The sequence below is a fragment of the Chionomys nivalis genome, chromosome 21, assembly GCF_950005125.1.
Source record: "Chionomys nivalis chromosome 21, mChiNiv1.1, whole genome shotgun sequence".
NCBI lineage: Eukaryota > Metazoa > Chordata > Mammalia > Rodentia > Cricetidae > Chionomys > Chionomys nivalis.
This window is the reverse complement of record NC_080106.1, coordinates 38,243,640-38,264,207: the sequence shown is the minus strand read 5'-3', so window position 1 is coordinate 38,264,207 and position 20,568 is coordinate 38,243,640. Positions and strand designations below refer to the sequence as shown.

At 51.7% G+C, this 20,568-nt stretch overlaps 1 protein-coding gene across 2 annotated transcripts in view; it reads right to left on the bottom strand.

The window, feature by feature from the left end:
- Positions 1-20,568, bottom strand: part of Znf423 (zinc finger protein 423) — a 300,145-nt gene that overhangs the window by 26,173 nt on the left and 253,404 nt on the right. For both annotated transcript variants that reach the window (XM_057754120.1, XM_057754121.1), the window contains exon 6: positions 455-586. In XM_057754120.1, the coding sequence (XP_057610103.1) occupies positions 455-586 (132 nt within the window). The remainder of the gene's footprint in view (positions 1-454; positions 587-20,568) is intronic.

Below are 20,568 nucleotides of genomic sequence, written 5' to 3'. Positions count from 1 at the left end.
CCTCAGGCCGGGACAGCCGCTCACTTGCTGGGGTTGGCAGCCAGCCTGGGGGCTGGAGACACGGCCAACAAAGCTGCCCTCAAGCTGCTTGGCTGAAGCCTGGCTGGGACAGGGGGCCCAAAGGCTGGAAGTGGAGGGTATATAGGGCAGCTCCACTGATGCTGGGTGGAGGTCATGGCTCCAAGGAACATCGAGGGACCCGGAAAGGGCTGGCCAACTGCAACAGAGATGCAGTGGAGGGAACAGTCACTCAGCTACAACAGGAGGAGGGACAGGAAAGGTGTCACCCAAGCTGCCCAAGAGGAAGGTACAGGTGGGTTATGGGTTAGCTTTGTATGCAGGTAATCCGGGGTTCAAAAGAGAGGGGGGCTGAGAGGCTAGGCTCCAGTCATGACGCAGGGCAGGCTCCTCCGCACTCCCATGCATTCTTGTCATCCCCATGTGGGTGCCATACCTGTGAAGCACACGGGGCACTTGAAAGTACCACCCATGCCCTCAAAGCTGTGCTCGATGAGGTGGCAGAGGAGCTTGGCTGGGGAGTCGAACATCTGGTTGCACAGCTTACACTCGTGGTTAATGCCTTCCTCTGCAAGAGAAAGTGACAACTTCAGTGATGCTCACACAGGAGCAACCGGCACCAACATACGGCACCAGCCCCAGGACACTGCCAAGACACCCTGTACCAGTCCTGGGACACCCCACACCAGCCCCAGGACACCACCCTGCACCAGCCCTGGGATGTCACCCTGCACCAGCCCCACGATGGCCCATAATGCTCCACACCAGCCCCAGGATAACTGCCAGTCCCGGGACACTCCACACCAGTCCCGGGACACTCCACACCAGTCCCGGGACACTCCACACCAGTCCCGGGACACCCTACACCAGCTGCAGGTCACCCTGCACGAGTGCATCTCTGATCACCAGAATTGAAGCTGTGTAGGGACCATAGACACAAATCAAATCTCAGCTTTAGATGGCCCAGTCCTGACTCTTGCAGCAGCCAGGGTTTGGGTTTAGATGTAGATATCTGAAATGTTGGTCATGTTTCCTCTGGTCACAAGCCACGTTCAACAGCTTGAGTTCTGAGATCCCATGGAAAGGGGGGCATACTGGGTACTCGATGGTGAAGGGAGTAACCAGGTCTTTAAAAATTCAACTGCATATTCATCGTGTGTGTGTGATATGCCGGGAACTGGTTAGAAGTGGAGAATGAAAGAGACGTCTTTCCCTCATTCCGGTGGGGCTGGAGGCCACGGCGCATCGGCTGCTAAGCTGGTGTGAGGGTTACTCTAGAAGTACAGGGTCAGAGAGGACAGAGGAGGGGAAGGTGGGTGAGGGAGCTTTGTGCGAGCCTAGAAGAAGTTGCAACAAGCAAGGGTCTCTTGTGGAAACAGTTGCCCACGCTGCGGGTCACAAGAATGGGCAGACTCCTCCCTTTGCTTTCTCCCAGAACAAATGTTCCCACCTGGGAACTGCTTCAACACCCAAGCCTTCCCTCCAGGGTGCCCAGAGAGTGGAATGAGTCACTTGCTGGACTTGAGCTGAGATCCACGCTTTTAGCCCAGTGGTCAGAGGAGGTATGGGCTCCCTTACTTGAGTATCATGCCAGCCAGAGTAGACATGGGCTTCTGCAGCTCACTCACTATGCCTCAGTGTCTTCTCTTAGGACCACCCTTCCTCTTCTAGCCAAGGTGTGAGTTAACGAGTTAATTCTTATAAAACAGCATAGCCAGTGCTCAGTCAGTGTATACTGCTGGGCATGGCTGTTCTGGCAAAAATGCAATCTGGGACAGCCAAGGACACAGCCCTCCCTTGGCTCCCCGGGGGAACTGGGCTCACCAAAGGTGCCAGGTGCTCTGATTTGCCCTCCAAGGCAAGAATTAGGTAGCAGAGGGGCTCTGCTGGTGGCAAGCCACAGACACAGATGGGCTGAGCCTCCTGGCGAGTCCCTGGGTCCCCAGGCCCTGGCAGGAATGCTGGGACAGCAGGCTCTCATTCCCCTGGCCCGGCTCATCCCCCACACCCGGGGCACCCCCACAGCTGAACTGCACACTCGTATGTGCAGGTGGGCCTGCCCCACATAGCCCAGTGGCTGGAATCTGCCGGGTTTTTGTCGTGTCCCTAGAGCCCCAGCAACTAGGCCACGTGCACCCGGCAGAAATGCGAGCAGATCCTCCCTGTACACTGGTGGAAAAGAGACTCATTGACAAGTTTGGGGACATGGGGCAGGCTCAGCACGCTTGCCACAAAGGCCCCGCGCACCTCCTCCAGTTCCCATGGGAGACACTCATTGTAATTAGAGATGACTTCCAGTGTGGGGGGCTGCCTCTAAAGACCCCCCAACATGCCCTGCACTCCTCCCCCACTATACCAACAATGCTTCTCAGAGCCTGGTGCATGGATGAATGAGTGCATGCAAGTCTGGTGAGAACCACCCCCTCTGTGTGGCTTTCCTAAGGCAATGTGGACGGCAGGAGTGAGGGGGCAGCGGCAAGAGGATTCTACAGACCTTTTACACCAGCAGTCTCAGAAGCAGTATGCTGACTAGGAAATGGGATTTCCAGGAAGAAGAAACAGGTTCAGAGAATGAGGTCACTTGCTAAGATTGGGGTGTTGCTCTGTGCATCATACAAAGATGATCACATGTGCGTGCCCCACTCCCACCACCCCACCTCACCCACGAGCAGCAGCCTCTCGCTGCTCTGGAATCCAAGACTTCCCAGTCCCAGCACCTGTGGGCAAGGATGCTGCCTTGCTGTGTGCAGCTCCCAATGCGCAGGCTACCTAGAGCGGGCTCAGGAAGCCGTCCTGAGGAGAGGCGCCCAGCTGGGCCTCTGCCCCTGTTTGGCTGGAATCTGGCTCGGCAGCAGAGCTGAGCGATGGCGACTGCTCTGACTCCAGAGCGAGCCTTTCACCGCTTGGCTGTGAACGGGGCTGGGGCTGTCTCATATACAAACAGTGAGAGGACAAAGAAGGCTCCTGCAACTTGTAAATCAGAGAAATCATGTCTGACAGTCACTTTCCGTTTCATGAGCGCCGAGCAATTCATCAGCTGCTCCCCTCTGATTCACAGAGGCAGCTCCGCCCAGCACCCGCGTTCATAAATATGTGCACAGTCAGGCGGCCCTGAGCCGCCAGCCGCTTGTGGGGGCCTAAACGGCTGACAAATCACAGCCCGAACCTGTGTCAAAGTGAGGTTCTGGGCTAATTAGATCAAAAGCCCAGCAGACAGACAACTGCCTGTCTGGGACCCTTTCCTCTGTCTCCCCCAAGTGCTTGAAAGAGTCAGACCTGGGGAAGGGGGTGAACAGCACAGGCAGAAAGTCCAAGGGTGAGGACAACAAAGAGCCTGGGGATTCCCGCAGACCTAGGAATGTCTTTCCCTCAGCTTGGCCTTTGATTTGCTAGTCTTCACAGGCCGGGCTCCTCCCTGTGGCAGGGTGGGCTGCACTCCCTGGGGTGCCCATCAAGTGCACCTCTGCCTAGAATGCCAGCCCGGAAATGGGGGAGGGCCAGGAGGCAGTGAGGGACTGTCCTAGTTAGTGTGACAAACGCTGCTGGCTGGCAAGCGGGGTGCATATGCCCCACCGCCAGCAAACCCCGCCCGCCCACATCACTCTCACCCCCAGGCGCCAGCAGCCTCTCCTTCTGTCCCAAGACCGCGGTACCCTCCGAGAATCACTTTTCTGAATTATATAAGATTGCACAGAGCTTGCCACACCTCGGAGCAGAATGACAAAGCTGTCTGGGAGCTCTCGGGCATCTCCGCCCCAGTGTGGGAGCTGGGGGACTTTGTGAGTTAAGACTCACAATCACTTCCATCTTCCCTATCCCCCCCCTTCTTTTTTTTTTTTATAAGGCATGACAGGCATCCATAAGAGAGACCTGCACACCTCAAGTGAGCTACACAGCCCCGCTCGTTCGTAAAGTGAAATGCAGATCTCGTCCTGAAATTCAGATCTGCCTCCTGCTCCCTGGGAGTCACCCTGGCACAGGGAATCTATTGATTTTGTCTAATTTTTTTTTTAAAGTGAAAATAAGTCGAGCATGGTGGTATGCACCTGAATCCCAGCATTCAGGAGGACCTGCTGTGAGGTCAAGGCCACCCTGGGCTACAGATTGAGTTGGAGGACAGATGTAGCAAGAGCCTATCTCTAAGACAACTAGATAAACAAACAAACAAATAAAAGTCATGATGTGCCAGACAAATAAGCCACCAAGCATGAAGCTTCCAGAATCCCTGTTTTTCTTTTTTTTTCCTCCTCTGCTCGGGAATAATAAGTGTTAATTTTACACTTCATTTCTCAAAAAAATAATAGGATGTGCGTTTGCTTAAAACCAAGTCAGCTCACTGGAACCTTTCAGGCTGAAACTGTGTCACCCAAAAGGGGAGCTGAGGGCTTTGTGGAAGAGCATCGTGCAGAGATGATGGCTCCCTGTAATGTCCTCAGCCCTGACTTTTGTCTCCAAAAGCATTTGATCTGTGGCAGACACATATTTATTTCCATACAGGTCTTGGAGGAAGCCAGGAGGAGAGAGAGCCGATTATCAGAACCCTGAAGGTGAGACGCCAGTGGGTCCCGCTGATGTCAAAGGCAGGCCAAGCACACACTCAGAGGCCATAATTTGCTGCCTGGGAGGGAGAAGCAGCAGGCTGTGGAGGGAGTGGACAGGGCATTGTTCTTGGACTCCACGGAGCTGAGCAGACCCGCTCCAGACACATTGCCTGATCTTGGATCTGTTGGCAGAGACTGCATTGGAAAAGGTACCAGTATCATTAATGTGTGTCCCTCTTTAGGAAGGGGGTTGGTGACTGCTGCCTCGTGTTGGTAGGAGGCACAATTAGTCACTTACATTCAGGAAGCGGTAATGAAGGACAGGCAAGTCCGAACTAGAAACACTTGGGTTTGAGCCCCAGTGCCACTAACATTTATTATGCATATTTGCGTGATTCATGTAACCTCTTTGTGCTTACGTTTCTACTAGAAATTGGGAAGAATCATCGCAGGGTTTCCACAAGGCAGGCAGGCAAGCAGACTGCTTCTACCATAGGACTTCTGCCCTGCTGAAACTCTTCCCAAACGTCCATAATCTCCACTTCTCCTTGCACTCAGGTAGACTTCCTTGAAAAGGCCTCGGGGACACTTCTCACTAAACCACGGGCACTCTGCATCTCTTCTCATACTCTTCCCCGCCTTTATAAACCTTGGGGGTGCTCACTACCCCCACAAGGCTGTGGCCCTGGATGCTGGGCCACAGGGTTGGGTGGGTGGAGGCTGCACAGGTCAGCAAGAAACAACACCTACAATGCCTGGAAGATCCGAGAAGGTGCTGGGAAATGCTGCCACATGCCTGTGGGCACTCCCAACCACAGTGATCTCATATTTAATCTCTGGATCCTCTCAGAAGCACAGCTGTTTTCTGGCTCCCTCAACTGACCCGAGAGGCGACCTCGAGAGAAATGATCCTCTCCAAGGACATCCATTCTTCCTCCTTTCAAAGTCCACACTAGCCTTAGAAAATATAAGAAAAGGCAGAAGACTGGACGACCAGAGCCAGAAAGACAACCCATGCTCCTTAATCTTTTTTTTTTTTGGGGGGGGGGGGTGGCAAGCTGACAATGACACTCAGACCCCAGGACAAAAAGAGGCTGAAAACCAAACACCTGCCCTCTGGTGCCTGGGACAGCCAAGGGGGTGTCGTGCCACCGGGATAAACAATGAATCGGGGGCCACTGCAACAAGCTGTGGCCTCAGAATTCTAACTGGAGGAGAGGCCCATTTCAAGGGAGCTCAGCATGGCCTTGACCCTCACTCACCCTGGACTTTGGGGTTTTTGCAGATGTGGTGTAGGCAAAAAAAGAAAGCCCCCACTTCCCATGTTTGAGTTGGTTGGGCCCCTTGCTAGCACTAACTCAGGGTTGGCAAGAGAGCTGGGGACTTTTCCAAGCTGGGGGAAAAGAGTGGCGATGTAGGATGGTACCCCACTGCGGCATCATCCTTGGGATAGCATTGCTGCAAGTAGAGGAAATGCAAGGGACTGTGGTCCTTGAAGCCATCAGTTAGTCACCAAAGAAGAACCCTGTGGGCTTACTCCACAGTGTCAGGCCTGAGCCCACAGCCTGGCCCAAACAGGTCAAAGAAGGTCCTGAGGTCCACGGGCTGGCCCAGACACACCCCCAAACCTCCACCCATGGGGAAAAGCAAGGACAGCGTGTTTCAGTTCTCTAAGCAAATGAGGAGGCAGGAAGTATGTGTGGTGGGGAGACCCAGGAGAGAGCACCCTCTCCCACACCTCCCGCTAAATGAAAGTTTGTAGACTGGACAGGAAATAGAGAGTTGGCTCCTGGGAGTCAGTCCTTTGTTGTCAGCCAGGAACAAAAGTTGCTGGGCAAAAGACAGAGAGGGCAGGTGAGTCTGAGCATAGACACAGCCCTGGGGGGCGGGAGGAGGTGGTGAGAGGTGGCGCCAATGGGTGAGAGTTGAGAAGGGTCAAGGGAAAATGCCGGTGGGCACGCAGAGGTGACCCTGGACCCTGGCAGCCCTTACGTATCTCCCAGATCTCGCACCTTAGCTCCTGGGGGGAGAATCTCAAGTTCAGCTTCAGACCCAAAGAGAAGATGGCTTTCAGGTGCTCTGCTGTGGCTTGTACTGAAATTGGACACCCACCCATGTGGCCCAGAGACTGCTGGCCAGAGCACAGCACACCCAGCTCTATCTAAAGTTGCATTTTGCCCACACCAGCTAATGTAGGAAACCATTTGCTATAGAAAGAGATACCGGAAACCCCATGAACTAGTGACCACGGCTCCCTGCAGCCCTCAGGCATCACCAATACCCTGCCCCGGTGCTCGATGCTATGTGCCCCTTGACACTCCATACCAGTCAGGAAGGCTCAGTGGCTACTTGAAGGCCCCACTGTCACTGCCGCTGCTACCCCCACCTTGGGTTCAGTTTCCTAATTAATCCTGGAGGATGGGCTGTACCCCTCATTTCCCCAGGGGTACTTTTCTAGGCCTGTCTGGCCAGGAGGGACCCATCATCACACTCCCCCGGTGTTTCAGGAGGGCCTATAAATGAGCCCTGGCAGCCTGAACTGGGGCCCCACAGGGACCCAAAGCCTCTTCAAAACAGAGCCCTGACAATTAGGCAGTCTGAGTTTTGAAAGGCTTGGGATTGATGGCGTGGACAGTAAAAATATCACCTGGGGAGCTGGGTGTAGTCCTTGGAGGGTTGCCTGAGGTCAGTTGCTATGGCAACGGAGAATGAGCTCAACCTTGTAACTGACCCTTATCTTTTTTTGATCTGTGGGCCACTTGGGGCCAAGGCTTGAAATCAACTGGAAAATAATCCGGTCACATATCAGAAGGAAAACTATTTATACTTATTTACCCAGGTACCCATCACACACACCCCATCTCCTTAGACGGGGAGGCTGAGGCCATGATGATCCGGTGACACGGCACCAATGCTATTTATACTTATTTACCTGGGTACCCCTCACACACACCCCATCTCCTTAGATGGGGAGACTGAAGCCATGATGATCCGATGACACTGCACCATTATACATGGAGGCTATGGGATTTTAGGGAGAAGGAAGCATGACTCTTTCTCTGCAGAATGTAGCCATTGTCATGGACAGGCCCCATGTAAATGGGAGGATCTATCAGCTTCTCCCCATAGTCTTTTGCTTTCTCCTAGACCACCCTGGGCGTTCCTGCCTCTCACTGTCTAGTCAAGTCCACTAAGCAGGTAGACTCTGCAGGGGCCTCTATTGTCTGCTCTGTGGGAGCATTATGGGAGCCTGTGCCAAAGGTTTGTTCTAGTGAGACTCAGAGGCGCGGGGTGGGTGTGCCTGCTTCTCTGTAATAACTGAGGTGAACCCTGGGGCTAGATGGGTGACGGGCAGTCTCACACCTTGGGGAATGCTAAATTGGCCGGCTTGGCTACCCACACCCTCACCTGGGATTCCAGGACAAGACCAACCATATGACCAATCCGGTCCTCCAGGATATTGCTCTCCTAAGTTCCAAGTACTCTGCTTTCACCTCCTCCAAAACTGAAATCCAAAGACTCTAGATGGTTCCATTGACTGAGTGCTCCCGAGAGCCATGTCAGGGGGTCAGATCGCAGCCAGAGGTCAGAAAAGCCAGAGTGATTCTGGGTAGGCATCACTGGAGAATTCTTATCATAGCCAAAGTGACGGTCCATCACGCTACCTGGCACGTGCCTCTTCAAACAAGGGAACGAGTCTGGGGCTGTCCAGCTCAAAAGCTGTCCAGCACAAAGGCTGTCCTGCCTCTACCACAGAACATGCACCCCCCTTTTTTTGGAGTGGGGGGAGTCCAAGACAGGGTTTCTCTTTATAACAGCTCTGGCTGTCTGGGAACTCGCTTTGTAGACCAGACTGGCCTCAAACTCAGAGATCAGCCTGCCTTTGCCTTCCAAGTGCTGGGATAAAAGGTGTGCGCCATCACAGCCCAGCACCAAACACTTACAGAACACGCAGTTTGCTTCCCAGGGCTGCAGGAGAGTGAGGGGAGATGGAAAGGCCACAGGCGAGGCTACACTGTACTCAGAAACCGGTGCCCACAGTGAACAAACCCTGGTGGGCAAATCAGAACAATAGCACCCTGCTCATCTTCCAGAATGCATGGCCTGTGCCTCATGTGCTTTCCTGTCAACAGCACCCAAGGCGTGTTTAAACTGCCCCACACTGTAGTTGGTAGGGGGCAAGCATCAGACTTCTGCCATCTCTTTAAAGAGTTCACATCAGATTCGTCACCACCCTCCATACTGCTCCCATATATGTGCTGACCTGTGCGGATTCCGGGACCCTTCACCCAACTGACAGTCATGGCTGGAGGCTCGCAGCAGCTTCCCGTGGCAGCAGGATTGGGCATTCCCTGCACCTCTTTTGCTGAGGCGCCCGAGACCAGACTCTCTTGTTTCTCTGTGGTTCTCCCTGTTGCTCCTTCTTAAATCCATGTTTATGTTGTGTGTGGATGCGTGTGAAAGTACGTGTGTACACACAGAGGTTAAGACAGCTTTTCAGGAGTTGGCTCTCTCCCTCCACCCGGTTAAGCCAGGGTCTGCTTGCTTCTGTCACTGTGTTGGGTGCTCCAGGCTGGCACATTGCAGTGAGAGATGCACATCAGTACTTTTTATTTCTAGGATTTATTATCATTGTGTACATGGCATTCTATCTGCATGTTCGCCTGCAGGCCAGAAGAAGGCACCAGACCCCATTATAGATGGTTGTGAGCAACCATGTGGCTGCTTGGAATTGAACTCAGGACCTCTGGAAGAACTGCCCGTGTTCTTAACGGCTGAGCCATCTCTCCAGCCCCACATCTGACTTTAAAAACAACAACAAAAACTGTTCCAGCGATCAAACTGAAGTCAACCAGGACTGTGCAGTAAGCACATTTACCTGCTGAGCCATCTCCCAGCCCCTTGTTCTCTCTCAAAACCCAAGGGGATTTCCTTCCTTGGAGGTCAAAGAAGTATGGAAGGGGAGTCTGGCTCAGGTCCGTGTGTGCCCCTGTGCCTTGGCCCTAGCCAACATCTCTGCAGCTGGGCCAGTGTAAGCGGCTCCCTAACTTGAAAAGCCCCAAAAGCTCAGTCAAGGTTGGAGCGGTTTGGGTAGGACACTGCTGAGGAGTCTTGCAGCATCCCCACCGGGGACAATGACAGAAGAACCAACCTCTGGCTCTCTGCATAGAGTGTGACCTCCAGTACAAGGTGACAGGTTGCCTGGGTAAATGTCACCAAGGGATAGAAGGTACCTTCTCCGGTACCTTCTGAGTAGAAAGAAGAAGAGTGGAGGAACCCTCAGCAGCGGCACTCCGACAGAAGGTGATGTCTACAACAGCAACAACAAGGCACACCCTCGTTCTAGGGGGCTGGCACATAACTCAGTGGCAGAGTCCTTGCCTAGCGCATGCGAGATCTTCGGTTCAATACCCAGCACCACAAGAAAACTCAATTTAAAAGAAACTCTCTTTACCTCCCACCCTCTGGAACTTGAAACTTGAGTGGATTTGAAATACATTGAAAAGAGCTGGTCCCCAGCCCTCCTCACAACCATACCCTTCTTCCTTCTGTCTGCCACACTGAAGACTGACGTGCCAGAAAGTGAAGATTCCACACCCCCTGCTCAGCTGCCTCGGCCGCCTGGGCGCCAGTAACTTTGCCTCCTTTAGCAGATCGCTGATCTTAGATTAGTTTCCCCAGCAAGGCAACTGCCTAAGACTCCATCTTGTTAATAATCCTCAGATTAATGGCCTCTAATAATATACAATTAACGTGACAGGCAGGCTCCAAAGCCCTCATTGTCACCGACCCTGCCGAGGACAGACGAATTACCCCTGCTTCAAGGGTTTTCTCTGCCGTCGGCATCACTTTTTGTCCCTACCAAAATCATCACTTAAAATGAGCGACAGCATAGGAAAAAAAAAAAAAAGCCAGGCAGTGGCTTACATGGATGCAGAGACACAGCACACAGTGGCAGGAGAAGGAGCCACACCTTCATTGACCTTCCCAAGGTCAGAGGCAAAATGGACCTTGCACTCAGTAGAACCTAGAGTAAGAAACACTGGTGCTCAGACAGCTTGGAACCTACAGTCCACTGCTTTCTCGACTTCTCTTTAGCCTTTAACTGGACATGGAGCATCCCAACCTCAGCAGAAAAATCAGGGGAGAGAGAGTGGTGGATAATTTCTCTTGGAAATTCTTTTCCTTAAAAGAAAAAATAAAGGCATCTTCTAGATCTATACTGTTCAATATGGCGGTTCCTGGTCACCCTTGGCAATTCATATTTGAATTAATTACAGCTAAAATGAAACCCTCAGTTCCTCGGTCAGGTCTCAAGGACTCAGTGGGGCTGCCGGCCACCAGTTTGAACAGTGTATCCCTGCAGAGGGTTCCTCGGGATAGTGCAGGGGCAGGATGCGGCATGGTGAGGAATGCTGGGACCCACAAGAACACTGGTTCAATCTGGGGTCACTGAAGTACATGTGTGTCAAAGCACAGAGCACCTCAACTCAGAGAGAGTGGGGTCACAGTCAGCTAAATCCACCATCAGCGGAATGTGGGTGCCAAAGGCAACGGGTACACCTCAGCTGGGCAACACGGCTCAACGGGGCCTCTGCTATTTGCCACCATGACTATGTGTGGCTGCCCTGCATCTCCAAATGATTTCCTATCAGGTGTGTCTAGCCAGGGAAAGAAAACTCACAACCCTAGGTATGGCTTCTAATAAATCCACATAGTTGTGCACCACTGCAGATCTGAAAGCCGTAACAAGGGTGACTAGGTGCCAGGCTGTCTGCGAGAATGAAGACCCACCCTATGGCTTGCTGGCATCGCTTGCGATTGTCCTGTATGGACCTGCTTACACGGGAGGGGCCCTGACCCTCAACTTAACTCTACCTTCATAACAGCATGGCCTTCATAACTCTGCTCTGGACAGGTAAGAGTCTGGTGAATGTGGGAACATTCAAGAAGAATGGAGTGTCTCTAAGGGGTGGATCCAGAGCTGTCTAGTATATGCTGGATCTGAAACATACAGCTGTTCTAGAAGCCCACCGGCCACTCCACCATAGAACCTGCCCTGGCTACAGCATCTCCATGGGTCAGCAGAAAGGTCAGCAACCAGGAGATACCTGCTGAATGTCAAAGCCAAAAGAGAAGAGCCAACCGGAGGAGTCCGCCTTTTAAGTCAATCAAGGAAGGCATAGATGTGTTTCCAAGCCTAACTGTAGGGCTCCTACTGCTGCTTGTGAAACCTCAATCTCAAAGAAGTAGGGTTTTGTTTTGATTTTTTCTGTTTTTGTTTGTTTTCCTGGGACCTGAGTTCAGTGAGAAGAAAAGCCCATACTAGAATTTTGAAGGCAACATGAAATAAATGAACAAACACACTCACATGACGACACTTCCTATAAGCAAGCAGTCACATGAGTCCAAAGGGGAATGGGGGAAGCCTTCTTCTGCCTTCAGTTTAGTGGGAGAGCCACACACACAGCAAGGCACAGTGTCCCAAGGTGTGTAGGCTTCTATGGGATTCTTAAGACCATCCTCTCTTGTCCACTGATCCCCACTTCTTGTCTATGTGTCCTCATTTCCAAGCCAATCCTAATGTCATCCCTGAACATCTTCTTCCAGTAGGCACAGGACAGCGACATTAGTTAGCTCCAGGTCATATTAGTGCTGATTGGTTAAGCTCTGGAGCCAAGAGATTCCAGACACTTCCTCAGGATGCTTTGGTGGCAGCACCTGGACATTTCAGAGCCCTGTAGCGTTGCTGCTGGCCTCTGGCTGTGCTGCCATCTGCCCTGCAGGTTAGTGGGCGAGGGTCTTTGATGATCCCATTGACCAGGATGAGGTAGTTCAGAGCAAGAGCCCTAACAGTCCCTAGCTCAGAAGGGCAGGGGACAGGTGACAGAGTGGACTAGAAGGAGGGAAGCAGGCTTCCTGCTGAGTCACTAGAGATCACGGCAGAAAACATACAGGGAACCTCTGCTGCTCAAGCAAATTCAACAGGCTGGGAGGAAATGTGGACATCAGGTCTTGCACGGTGGTAAGATGCACACCCCACCTCCAGCCCCATATAGCTCTGGTTTCCATGGCGTCTTTTCCTTTCCAGAAATGGCATTTTTATAGATTCCTTTTTTTTTTTTTTTTAAAAAAAAAAAAGGGCTGGGCATGGTGGCGTATGCCTTTAATCCCATGACTCGGGAAGCAGAAGCAGGTGGATCTCTGTGAGTTCGAGGCCCAGAACAGCCAGGGTCACACAGAGAAGGGTCACACAGAGAACCCTTCCTTAACAAACAGAAACAAATAAACTAAACAAAACAAAACAAAACAAAAAAAACAAACAAACAAACATGGAGAGAGGGAAAGGGAAGGAAAAAAAGAAAAAAAAAAAAACGGAGAGAACAAAATAGCACCTCCACCATCTGACTCCGCATCTTGGTTCTACCCACCTGGCTCGTCCCCAACAGCTGCCCAGGCTCCCCACAGCTTCCCAGGCTCTCCCACAGCGGTCTGTGCAGCACAGGCCGACCAGACAAACTTTCCAGCTCAGCTTCATACTCTGGAGAACCTGCAGCTACTCCCTTCTGCCCAGGCCTCACCTACCCACCACCCGCCCACCCGGCCCCGCCTTCCTCACTCGAATGTGAGGCCCTCACTCAGGCAGTTCTCTCTTACCTATACCTCTGTCCTCCTAGCCAAGTGTCTAAGAGACGCCTACTGTACACAAAATGAGCTGACCTGTTACAACAAATGAGAGCATTCTCTGCTTATGTTTACCTAACTTTCTATCGCTTGCAACCTAGACAACCCTAGCCAATAAATTGGAGTCTTCAGAAGCCCCAGGTAGATAGGCAGAAGATGTTCAATGAAGGCCGGGTTGTGCTGATTAGCTGCTGACTCACGCTTCCCGTATCTCATGGCTCTGGTAATGGATCAGCCCTACAGCACATGGGACACGGTGGCACCCCACACCATTTGAGATGCCACTTACCATCCCTAGACACCACACATAATGGACTAGGAAGGCTGAGTCTTTCCATGAGTCATGTCCCAGCCAGTGTGCCGCTCTTAGCAGGCCCTGGCTGTCTTCTGCCTACTTGTTACATTCAGCTGACACTTCCCAGGCAAGCTCAGCATTCATAGCTCGAGAGCCAACTGCCATCCACAAGCTGAGGGCTCTAGGCTGGTGGCAGCACCCAGAGACCAGTGCCCTTCCTGCCTCACAAGACTACTGTGTGCCCTTGCTGGTTATAGCAAGTGTTGTTACCATCAACATGATCCCTTAACTACTGATCACGGCAGATGTGCTGGACGCATGGGGGTGACAGAAGCCAATGAGACTCTTTCCCATAGCAAGCTTGCTGAGAAAGAAAAGCCTGAAAGGCCAAGCCAAAGACCATATGCAAAAACTCTCGGGGGGGTGTGGGGAGGGGCAGGGAGAATCCCAAACCAAAGCTCTCAGAAATGCAGAGGCCTAGGCTGGCTCAGCTAGGCCCACACCAGCCCCTTGGTCCTTCCTATATGCTACATTCAGTCTTGAGACTCAAGGAAGGAAGCCCATGGACACTCTGAGGACAGGTGGAACAGTAGAGGCCGACCATGATAAACCAGAGTCCTGATAATGTCTAAGGCTTGCTTGATGGAAAGATGGTACCTCCCTTCCTTCCTACTAGACATCACATGCACACACTCACTCACATAGAGACGTGTGCTTGGAAGCACATTTGTGGAGCCATTGTGAAGTCTGGCAAAGTAAAGTTTTCCTCTACAGCATCTCTTTCTACAGCAAATCCTTACAGCTCCCCATCCCTTTGTGGTGACCTCAGGTTGCTAGGGAAAGAAGACACTTAAAAGCTGACTTCCCTGCCTTTACCGTGTATTTTAACTGCTCTGCTCATATAAGGGATGGGCCTTAGCAAAGCCTTGGAGCTCCTTAAGCCAAGTCCCAGGCAAGTCCCAAAACCCAGACTGTGCCTCTAGTGTTTGAGTCCCTTCAGTGGAACTCTGGAAGAAAGCTTCCTCCCTGCCCAGGGCTTAAAAGAGCAGAGATCCTGTACGCCCTATAGAGACTAGGTATATACGCACTAGACCAGAGTCCAGGATGAAATAGGAGTCCAAGTGGCCTTTAGCCCAGAATATAAGCCAGAACCTCTCCCTGTATTTTCATAAGCCCTTGCGGCCATCTGAAAGATGTCTGTAGAGCTGGGCTTCCACACTTCCTCCTACAAATACTTCCTGTCCTCAGCCATGCATGGGGTGGGAACCAAGATGCCACTCTGCACCAGGGCACACTCAGAGGTAAGACTGGACTACCTTCTCTTCTCTTGCCAGCACAAGCAGCACTCAGAGAACAGAGCTTGGGGTAGGGTGGGGATGGGGAATGGTGGTGTGTGTGTGTGTGTGTGTGTGTGTGTGTGTGTATGTGTGTGTGTGTGTGTGTCCACGGTAAACAGTATTTAGTACCGCCCATGCTCCTGCCCACCTCGAAACAGCAGTGCCTCCAGCAGGGGACACAAACATGCCCTCCCTCCAGTACTAGCTGGGTTGTGGGGTGGCAAGAGAAAGCTGCTAGGATCACAGGAAGAAACCAAGGGATCACCTTCAAACAGCAGGACACTTAGCGCTGCCTGGCTGCCCTGTCTAGCTTTTCTGTAATGAGAACAAATAGCTTTTGGAATAAACTAGAATTAAAGCTTTTTAATTTAAAACACTGAACTCAGGCTGAGTGTAGCGGCACATGCCTTTAACCTTAGCACTTGGAAGGCAGAGGCAGGCAATCTGTGAGTTCAAATCCAGCCTGGTCTGGTCTAGAGAGTGAGTTCCAGGACAGCCAGAGATATATAGTGAGACCCCGTCTTGAAAAAAAATCGATAAATTAAAATAAAAAAATAGAAGCCAGTGAATAATGACTGAGACAGTGGTGGTGTCGACAGTGTATCCACTCTGTAACTAGAGGTGATTGGAACATAGATCTCCTAGTGCCCTGTAGGTCCCTGGATAAGGCAGACTGGTCAAGGCACAGAGGATAAAGGTTGATGAAATACTCAACCATAAAGGAGACACCCACTTCTCTCCAGGGCTCAGGGAACATCATGGAAGGGAAGAGGATTAGAAAGATTTGAAGAGCCATGGGTCAAGAAAGACCTGGGAGAAACTGTCTTCTGAACGACAGGACCACTACCCTCATGAACTGAGAGCCGCTGTGGTGGTCTGCATCAGCCCTTCACAGGATCAAACCAGTCTGCATGGAGGAAGTAGGGGTCCACAAACACCCTCCCACCTCTAGCTAAGGAGTTGTTGACAGTTGATAGTTGTTAGAGGAAGGCAAGCCTATTTTCATTAAGGACACCAGGTAGGTCAATGGTGCTGTGCTCCAGTGAATGGCCCTACACCCATGAGTATATGGGCACCACAAATTGGACCCAGTGTATTATTTTTAAAAAAGAGAGAGAAACGTGGAGTTGGGAGGGGATCTTGGGTATGCATCTGCGAGAAGGGGGCAGATATGATCAAAATACATTTTACACAGGCATAAAATTCTCAAAGAACTAATAAAAATATGATATTAAAAGAGACTATAGGCTGTGGTAGCTACCCGCAGGTGGGCAGCTCTAGTAGCAGGAGGCCCGCAAAGACCTGCATGGGGGCAGGCTGCTTCCTGTTGCCTTGACTGCGTTCTCTCACCTTTCAGGAGGGCTGGGTCACCTTCCAAACCCAGGCCCTGCCACTGTGGTGGAAAAAGCCCCGTCTCTGGCTGGCTGAGTGATGGCATGCCTTCCTATGGCTTGGCAGACACCTGCTGGGCACTTGGCAAACCATAGTTGCTCAGCACGACAATGATGACGTTTGAACAAGGTAAGTGGCCATGCATTCTCATGTCAGGCATCAACTGTAGCAAACATAAGGCTGGGGGATGGGGAGAAGGTGCTGTAGGCGCATGTCCTGGACAGCCAAATGCAACTAACATGACTCCTGACCACAAAACTGGAGGCCAGGAGGAAGGGAGAATGCAGGCCAGTTCTGATGGGTGAGCTCTCGTGGGTGAGGAGCTGGCATGTGACAGACCCCATGACCTGCTCAGATGTTCTTAGCAGCAGAGGCCTCTGGCTGGGTCCAGGCGGGACCCCTGGGGGCAGGCAGCCGCTCCAAGTGCTGAGGGCCAGATGCAGCCCGACCAGATCTGCGGTCTCCATGAGATTGAAGATGACAGGCTCGGGGGCGGGGAGAAGCCGGGTCACAAGAAAACTTGGCAATGAGACATGGGAGAGGACCAGCTGGACTCAGAGGGCTCAGTGTCCCCACATTTGGAGGGCCCAGCAAGGGGGTCATCTCTTCACCCCTGAAAGTCTAAGTAAGTGCTGAATATTCCAGTCCGGGGTCCAAGCCTTCCTGTTGCCTACTCATCCCTCCGGCGCCTGAAGACAGGGCAGAAAGCAGTAGAAAGATCCAATGTTTGTTCGTTGAATGCTAATTTGATGGAGGAGTGGGCATGGGGGAGTGTTTATAATCAGCACTCCAACAAGCCACAAACGACGCCAGTATTTTATAAGCTTGTTAGAAACAAATCACCCCTCAGCTGATATTTACTTACTGATGAATCATAAAAGGGCTCAATCCACAAAGAGTAAATCCGAGAAGAATGTCTTTCTTGGTTCCATCTTCAGCAACAGTGCTGGGAGCCTGCCTTGGCCCAGCCTCAGCCCTCTCCCCCATCCCCAGCAGCCTCCCCAGGGTGGCATGTTGCTGGCACCAGCCCTGTGCGCTCCCCCCCTTCCACTGGCCTCCGTCCTTCTGCCGCCCCCGGAGTCCTCCGCAGGAGCGGATCCAATCCTGCTAATTTGCATGATGATGAAGCCTCCAGTGCGGGCTGGGTCTTAAGAGGGTTGGGAAGAAATATGCCCTGTCCTTTGGAGAGGAGCACAGAAGGCTCTGCGATGCCCAGGAGGATTGGCGCTCCTGGCAGGTGGGTGGGGGTGGCGAGGCAGGGGCAGTGCCCGCCAAGGACAGCTCAGCTCTATTGCCCGCTGAGTTTATCTCCAGCTGGCCCAGCCGAAGAAAGACTGCCCAGGGCTTAAAGCAGCAGGAAGTGAGGTCCGAGCGCCAGCTCCAGACTCAGCCTAGACAGGCCCAGGTCAGAGTGACGACACTTACTGGCTAAGTGACCTTGAGTAATTGCAGACCTATCCACATCTCACTCAGATCTGGAAAGCAGGGCTACAGGCTGGCTGCAAGGACCAGGAAAAGCAGCTATGAGCATTGAGGAGAGCAGCCTATCAGTCACTGCTGTATTCGTATCTGTGTTAGAATTGCAATTAGTCTTTGTTGAGTTACCAAGTCCTTAAATCTGTCTACACTTATAGCCATCTCTTTCCCCCTCCCTAGCCAGCCCCCACACCCGAGCCATCCATCCACTGACTTAACCAATGGAAGGTATACTATATTAGGCATACCAGGAGACACGGGTGCATCAGACAAATAACAAAAGGTATCCCAAGGTGAGGATGGTGCTACCCTGGAGGCGGCAGAAGGCAAAGGCAGGCAGTGTGGGGTGTGGCAAGGGGTGTCATGTCTGCTTTCTACACATGTTCAGCTTTGGAGGCGTTTACATGCTATAATCTTAGGGTGTGAGCTTTTGATGGTGTCTGCACTCTTGTCTGAGCAGGAGGAAGGTGGCAAGCATGGGATAAGCATAAAGCAGGCAGGAAGGAGCCAGGTCCCTAAGGGAGTAGATGATGGGCAGAGGCCACTGCAAGAGGAAGAAATGCCCTAATCTGTCTGTTGCATAATAGATACAGGAACGCCAAGTCAATGAATGGATGAACAGATGAACGGATGGATGGATGGATGGATGGATGGATGGATGGATGACTTCCTGGGGGTGGGCCTAAGAACATGTTGGAGTACAGAAGTGAGAAGAGTGTTCCAAGAAGGGTGCTCTTGGGAGGGTTTGGAAGAGGCTGGGAGATGCTGGTATTCAGGAGGGACAGGAGGATGCCTCCACTTTGCCGGGCGCACAGTCTGGGGAGTTCCTCTACCCTGCAGACACTGGGTATAGGTGCAGCCCTGGCACAGATAACAAGCAGGGACGGGGCACAGCGCTTCTGACCTCCCTGGGTCTCTATTAAACGGAAACTGTCCAGCAGAACTGCAGAGAAGCAGGGTCCTAGTGAGTCGGATGCTCCCCACAGCAGCACACAGAGCAGACAAACTGACACTACTTAAACATGTTAAGTGCCGAGCTTTGTCTAAGGTCCTAGGAACTCAATTCTGAACTTATGTGTTATCCAGGAGCAGGCCAAGGAGCTTCTGGCTCCCTGAAACATATGTCTCTTGCAGCCTTCTAAGTCTGCTGGGAAAAGAACAATTCTTACTCCTATTTTATAAAGATATTATTGTTTATCACTATTGTTGTTGCTGTATTATTATTATTGCTATTGTTACTATTATAATAATTATTATTATTATGGTTTTTCGAGACAGGGTTTCTCTGTGTAACAGCTCTGGCTGTCCTGGAACTCACTTTGTAGACCACGGTGGCTTCCACCTCACAGAGATCTGCCTGCTTCTGCCAAGTGCTGGGATTAAAGGTGTGCAACACCACCACCTCGCTAAGATTTATTTATTTTAATTTCATGTGCATGAGTGTTTGTACTGTACATATGTGTGTGTACCATGTGTGTGCCTGGTACCCAAGGAAGCCAGAAGAGGGTAGGAAATACCCTGCAATTGGAGTTACAGATGGCTGTGAGTTGCCATGTGAACATTGGGAATTAAACCTGGATCCTTTGCAAGAGCAGCAAGGGCCCTTAACCATTGAACCAACCCCAGTCCACCTTGAGCTTCTAAGCACCAGTCACAAAAGGCCAAAGTGACAGTGTAAGTTGCCACTCAGGAATCAGCTCTTAAAGAGAGCTTGTTCTCTGCTCCAGGGTATAGGTCAATATGGTGGAGGCCACGGAAGGGGAAGGGCAGGCTTGAGGAGGGCACCCTAGCACATGACAGCCGGTGCAAACTGGACCCTGGCCACCACACACCCTTGCCATCTTGTTCACCCTGCTTGCAGCCCACGAACTATGTGGCACCTTGCCGAGTCCTGACATCTACATGCTGGTCTGGATAGCCACCTGCTCTACCCACCCAATGCCCAAGGCTGAACACAAAAAGAGGTCATGGGCAGACTGCAATGATCCTCTGAAATTATTATTAATTAACTTTCATTGATGATTTTGAAGTATGGATGCAAAATAACTTTGAACAGCTTATGGGAGTGAATGGGTTTGTCTGTGAAGGGTAGACTAGACCCAAAAGTTAGTGACCACAGGACCTTCTGGACTCCTCAGTGCCTACTGATGCCAACCAAGACTTCTTGACACTGGATGACCAAGAGATAATTCTTAAGGAAAGTCTGAGGGAGTTTTCCGGTACAGTACATGATGCAGCCTAAACCTCGAGCTCTGGACCCCCAGAAGATTCTAATTGTGATCATTAAGAATCTCCATTAGCGCTGGGTAGTGGTGGTGCACGCCTTTAATCCCAGCACTCGGGAGGCAGAGGCAGGAGGATCTCTGTGAATTTGGGGCCAGCCTGTTCTACAAGAGCTAGTTCCAGGACAGGCCCCAAAGCCAAGGAGAAGCCCTGTCTCGAAAAACCAAAAAAAAAAAGAATTTCCATTAGTACCGGGCAGTGGTTGCACACACCTTTAATACCAGCACTCGGGTGTCAGAGGCAAGTAGATCTCTGTTAGTCTATATAGAGAGTTCCAGGACAGGCAGGGCTACATAAAGACCCTGTCTAAGAGAGAAAGAGAGAGAGACAGAGACAGATTCCATTAGTAGCTGAATAAGGACCATTCAGTTCAACACTGACTGTTAAAGTCGCACGACGAGGAGCCAGGCCACTTGCCAGGAGACGCCAAGCTGTCCACTGGTAAACAGGCTCTCCACCACACACTGCATACAGTAGCCCCACAATCAATGCTTTCTGACTCTGTAAACAGGGGCGACACATTCTTTCCTTCTAGCTGTTC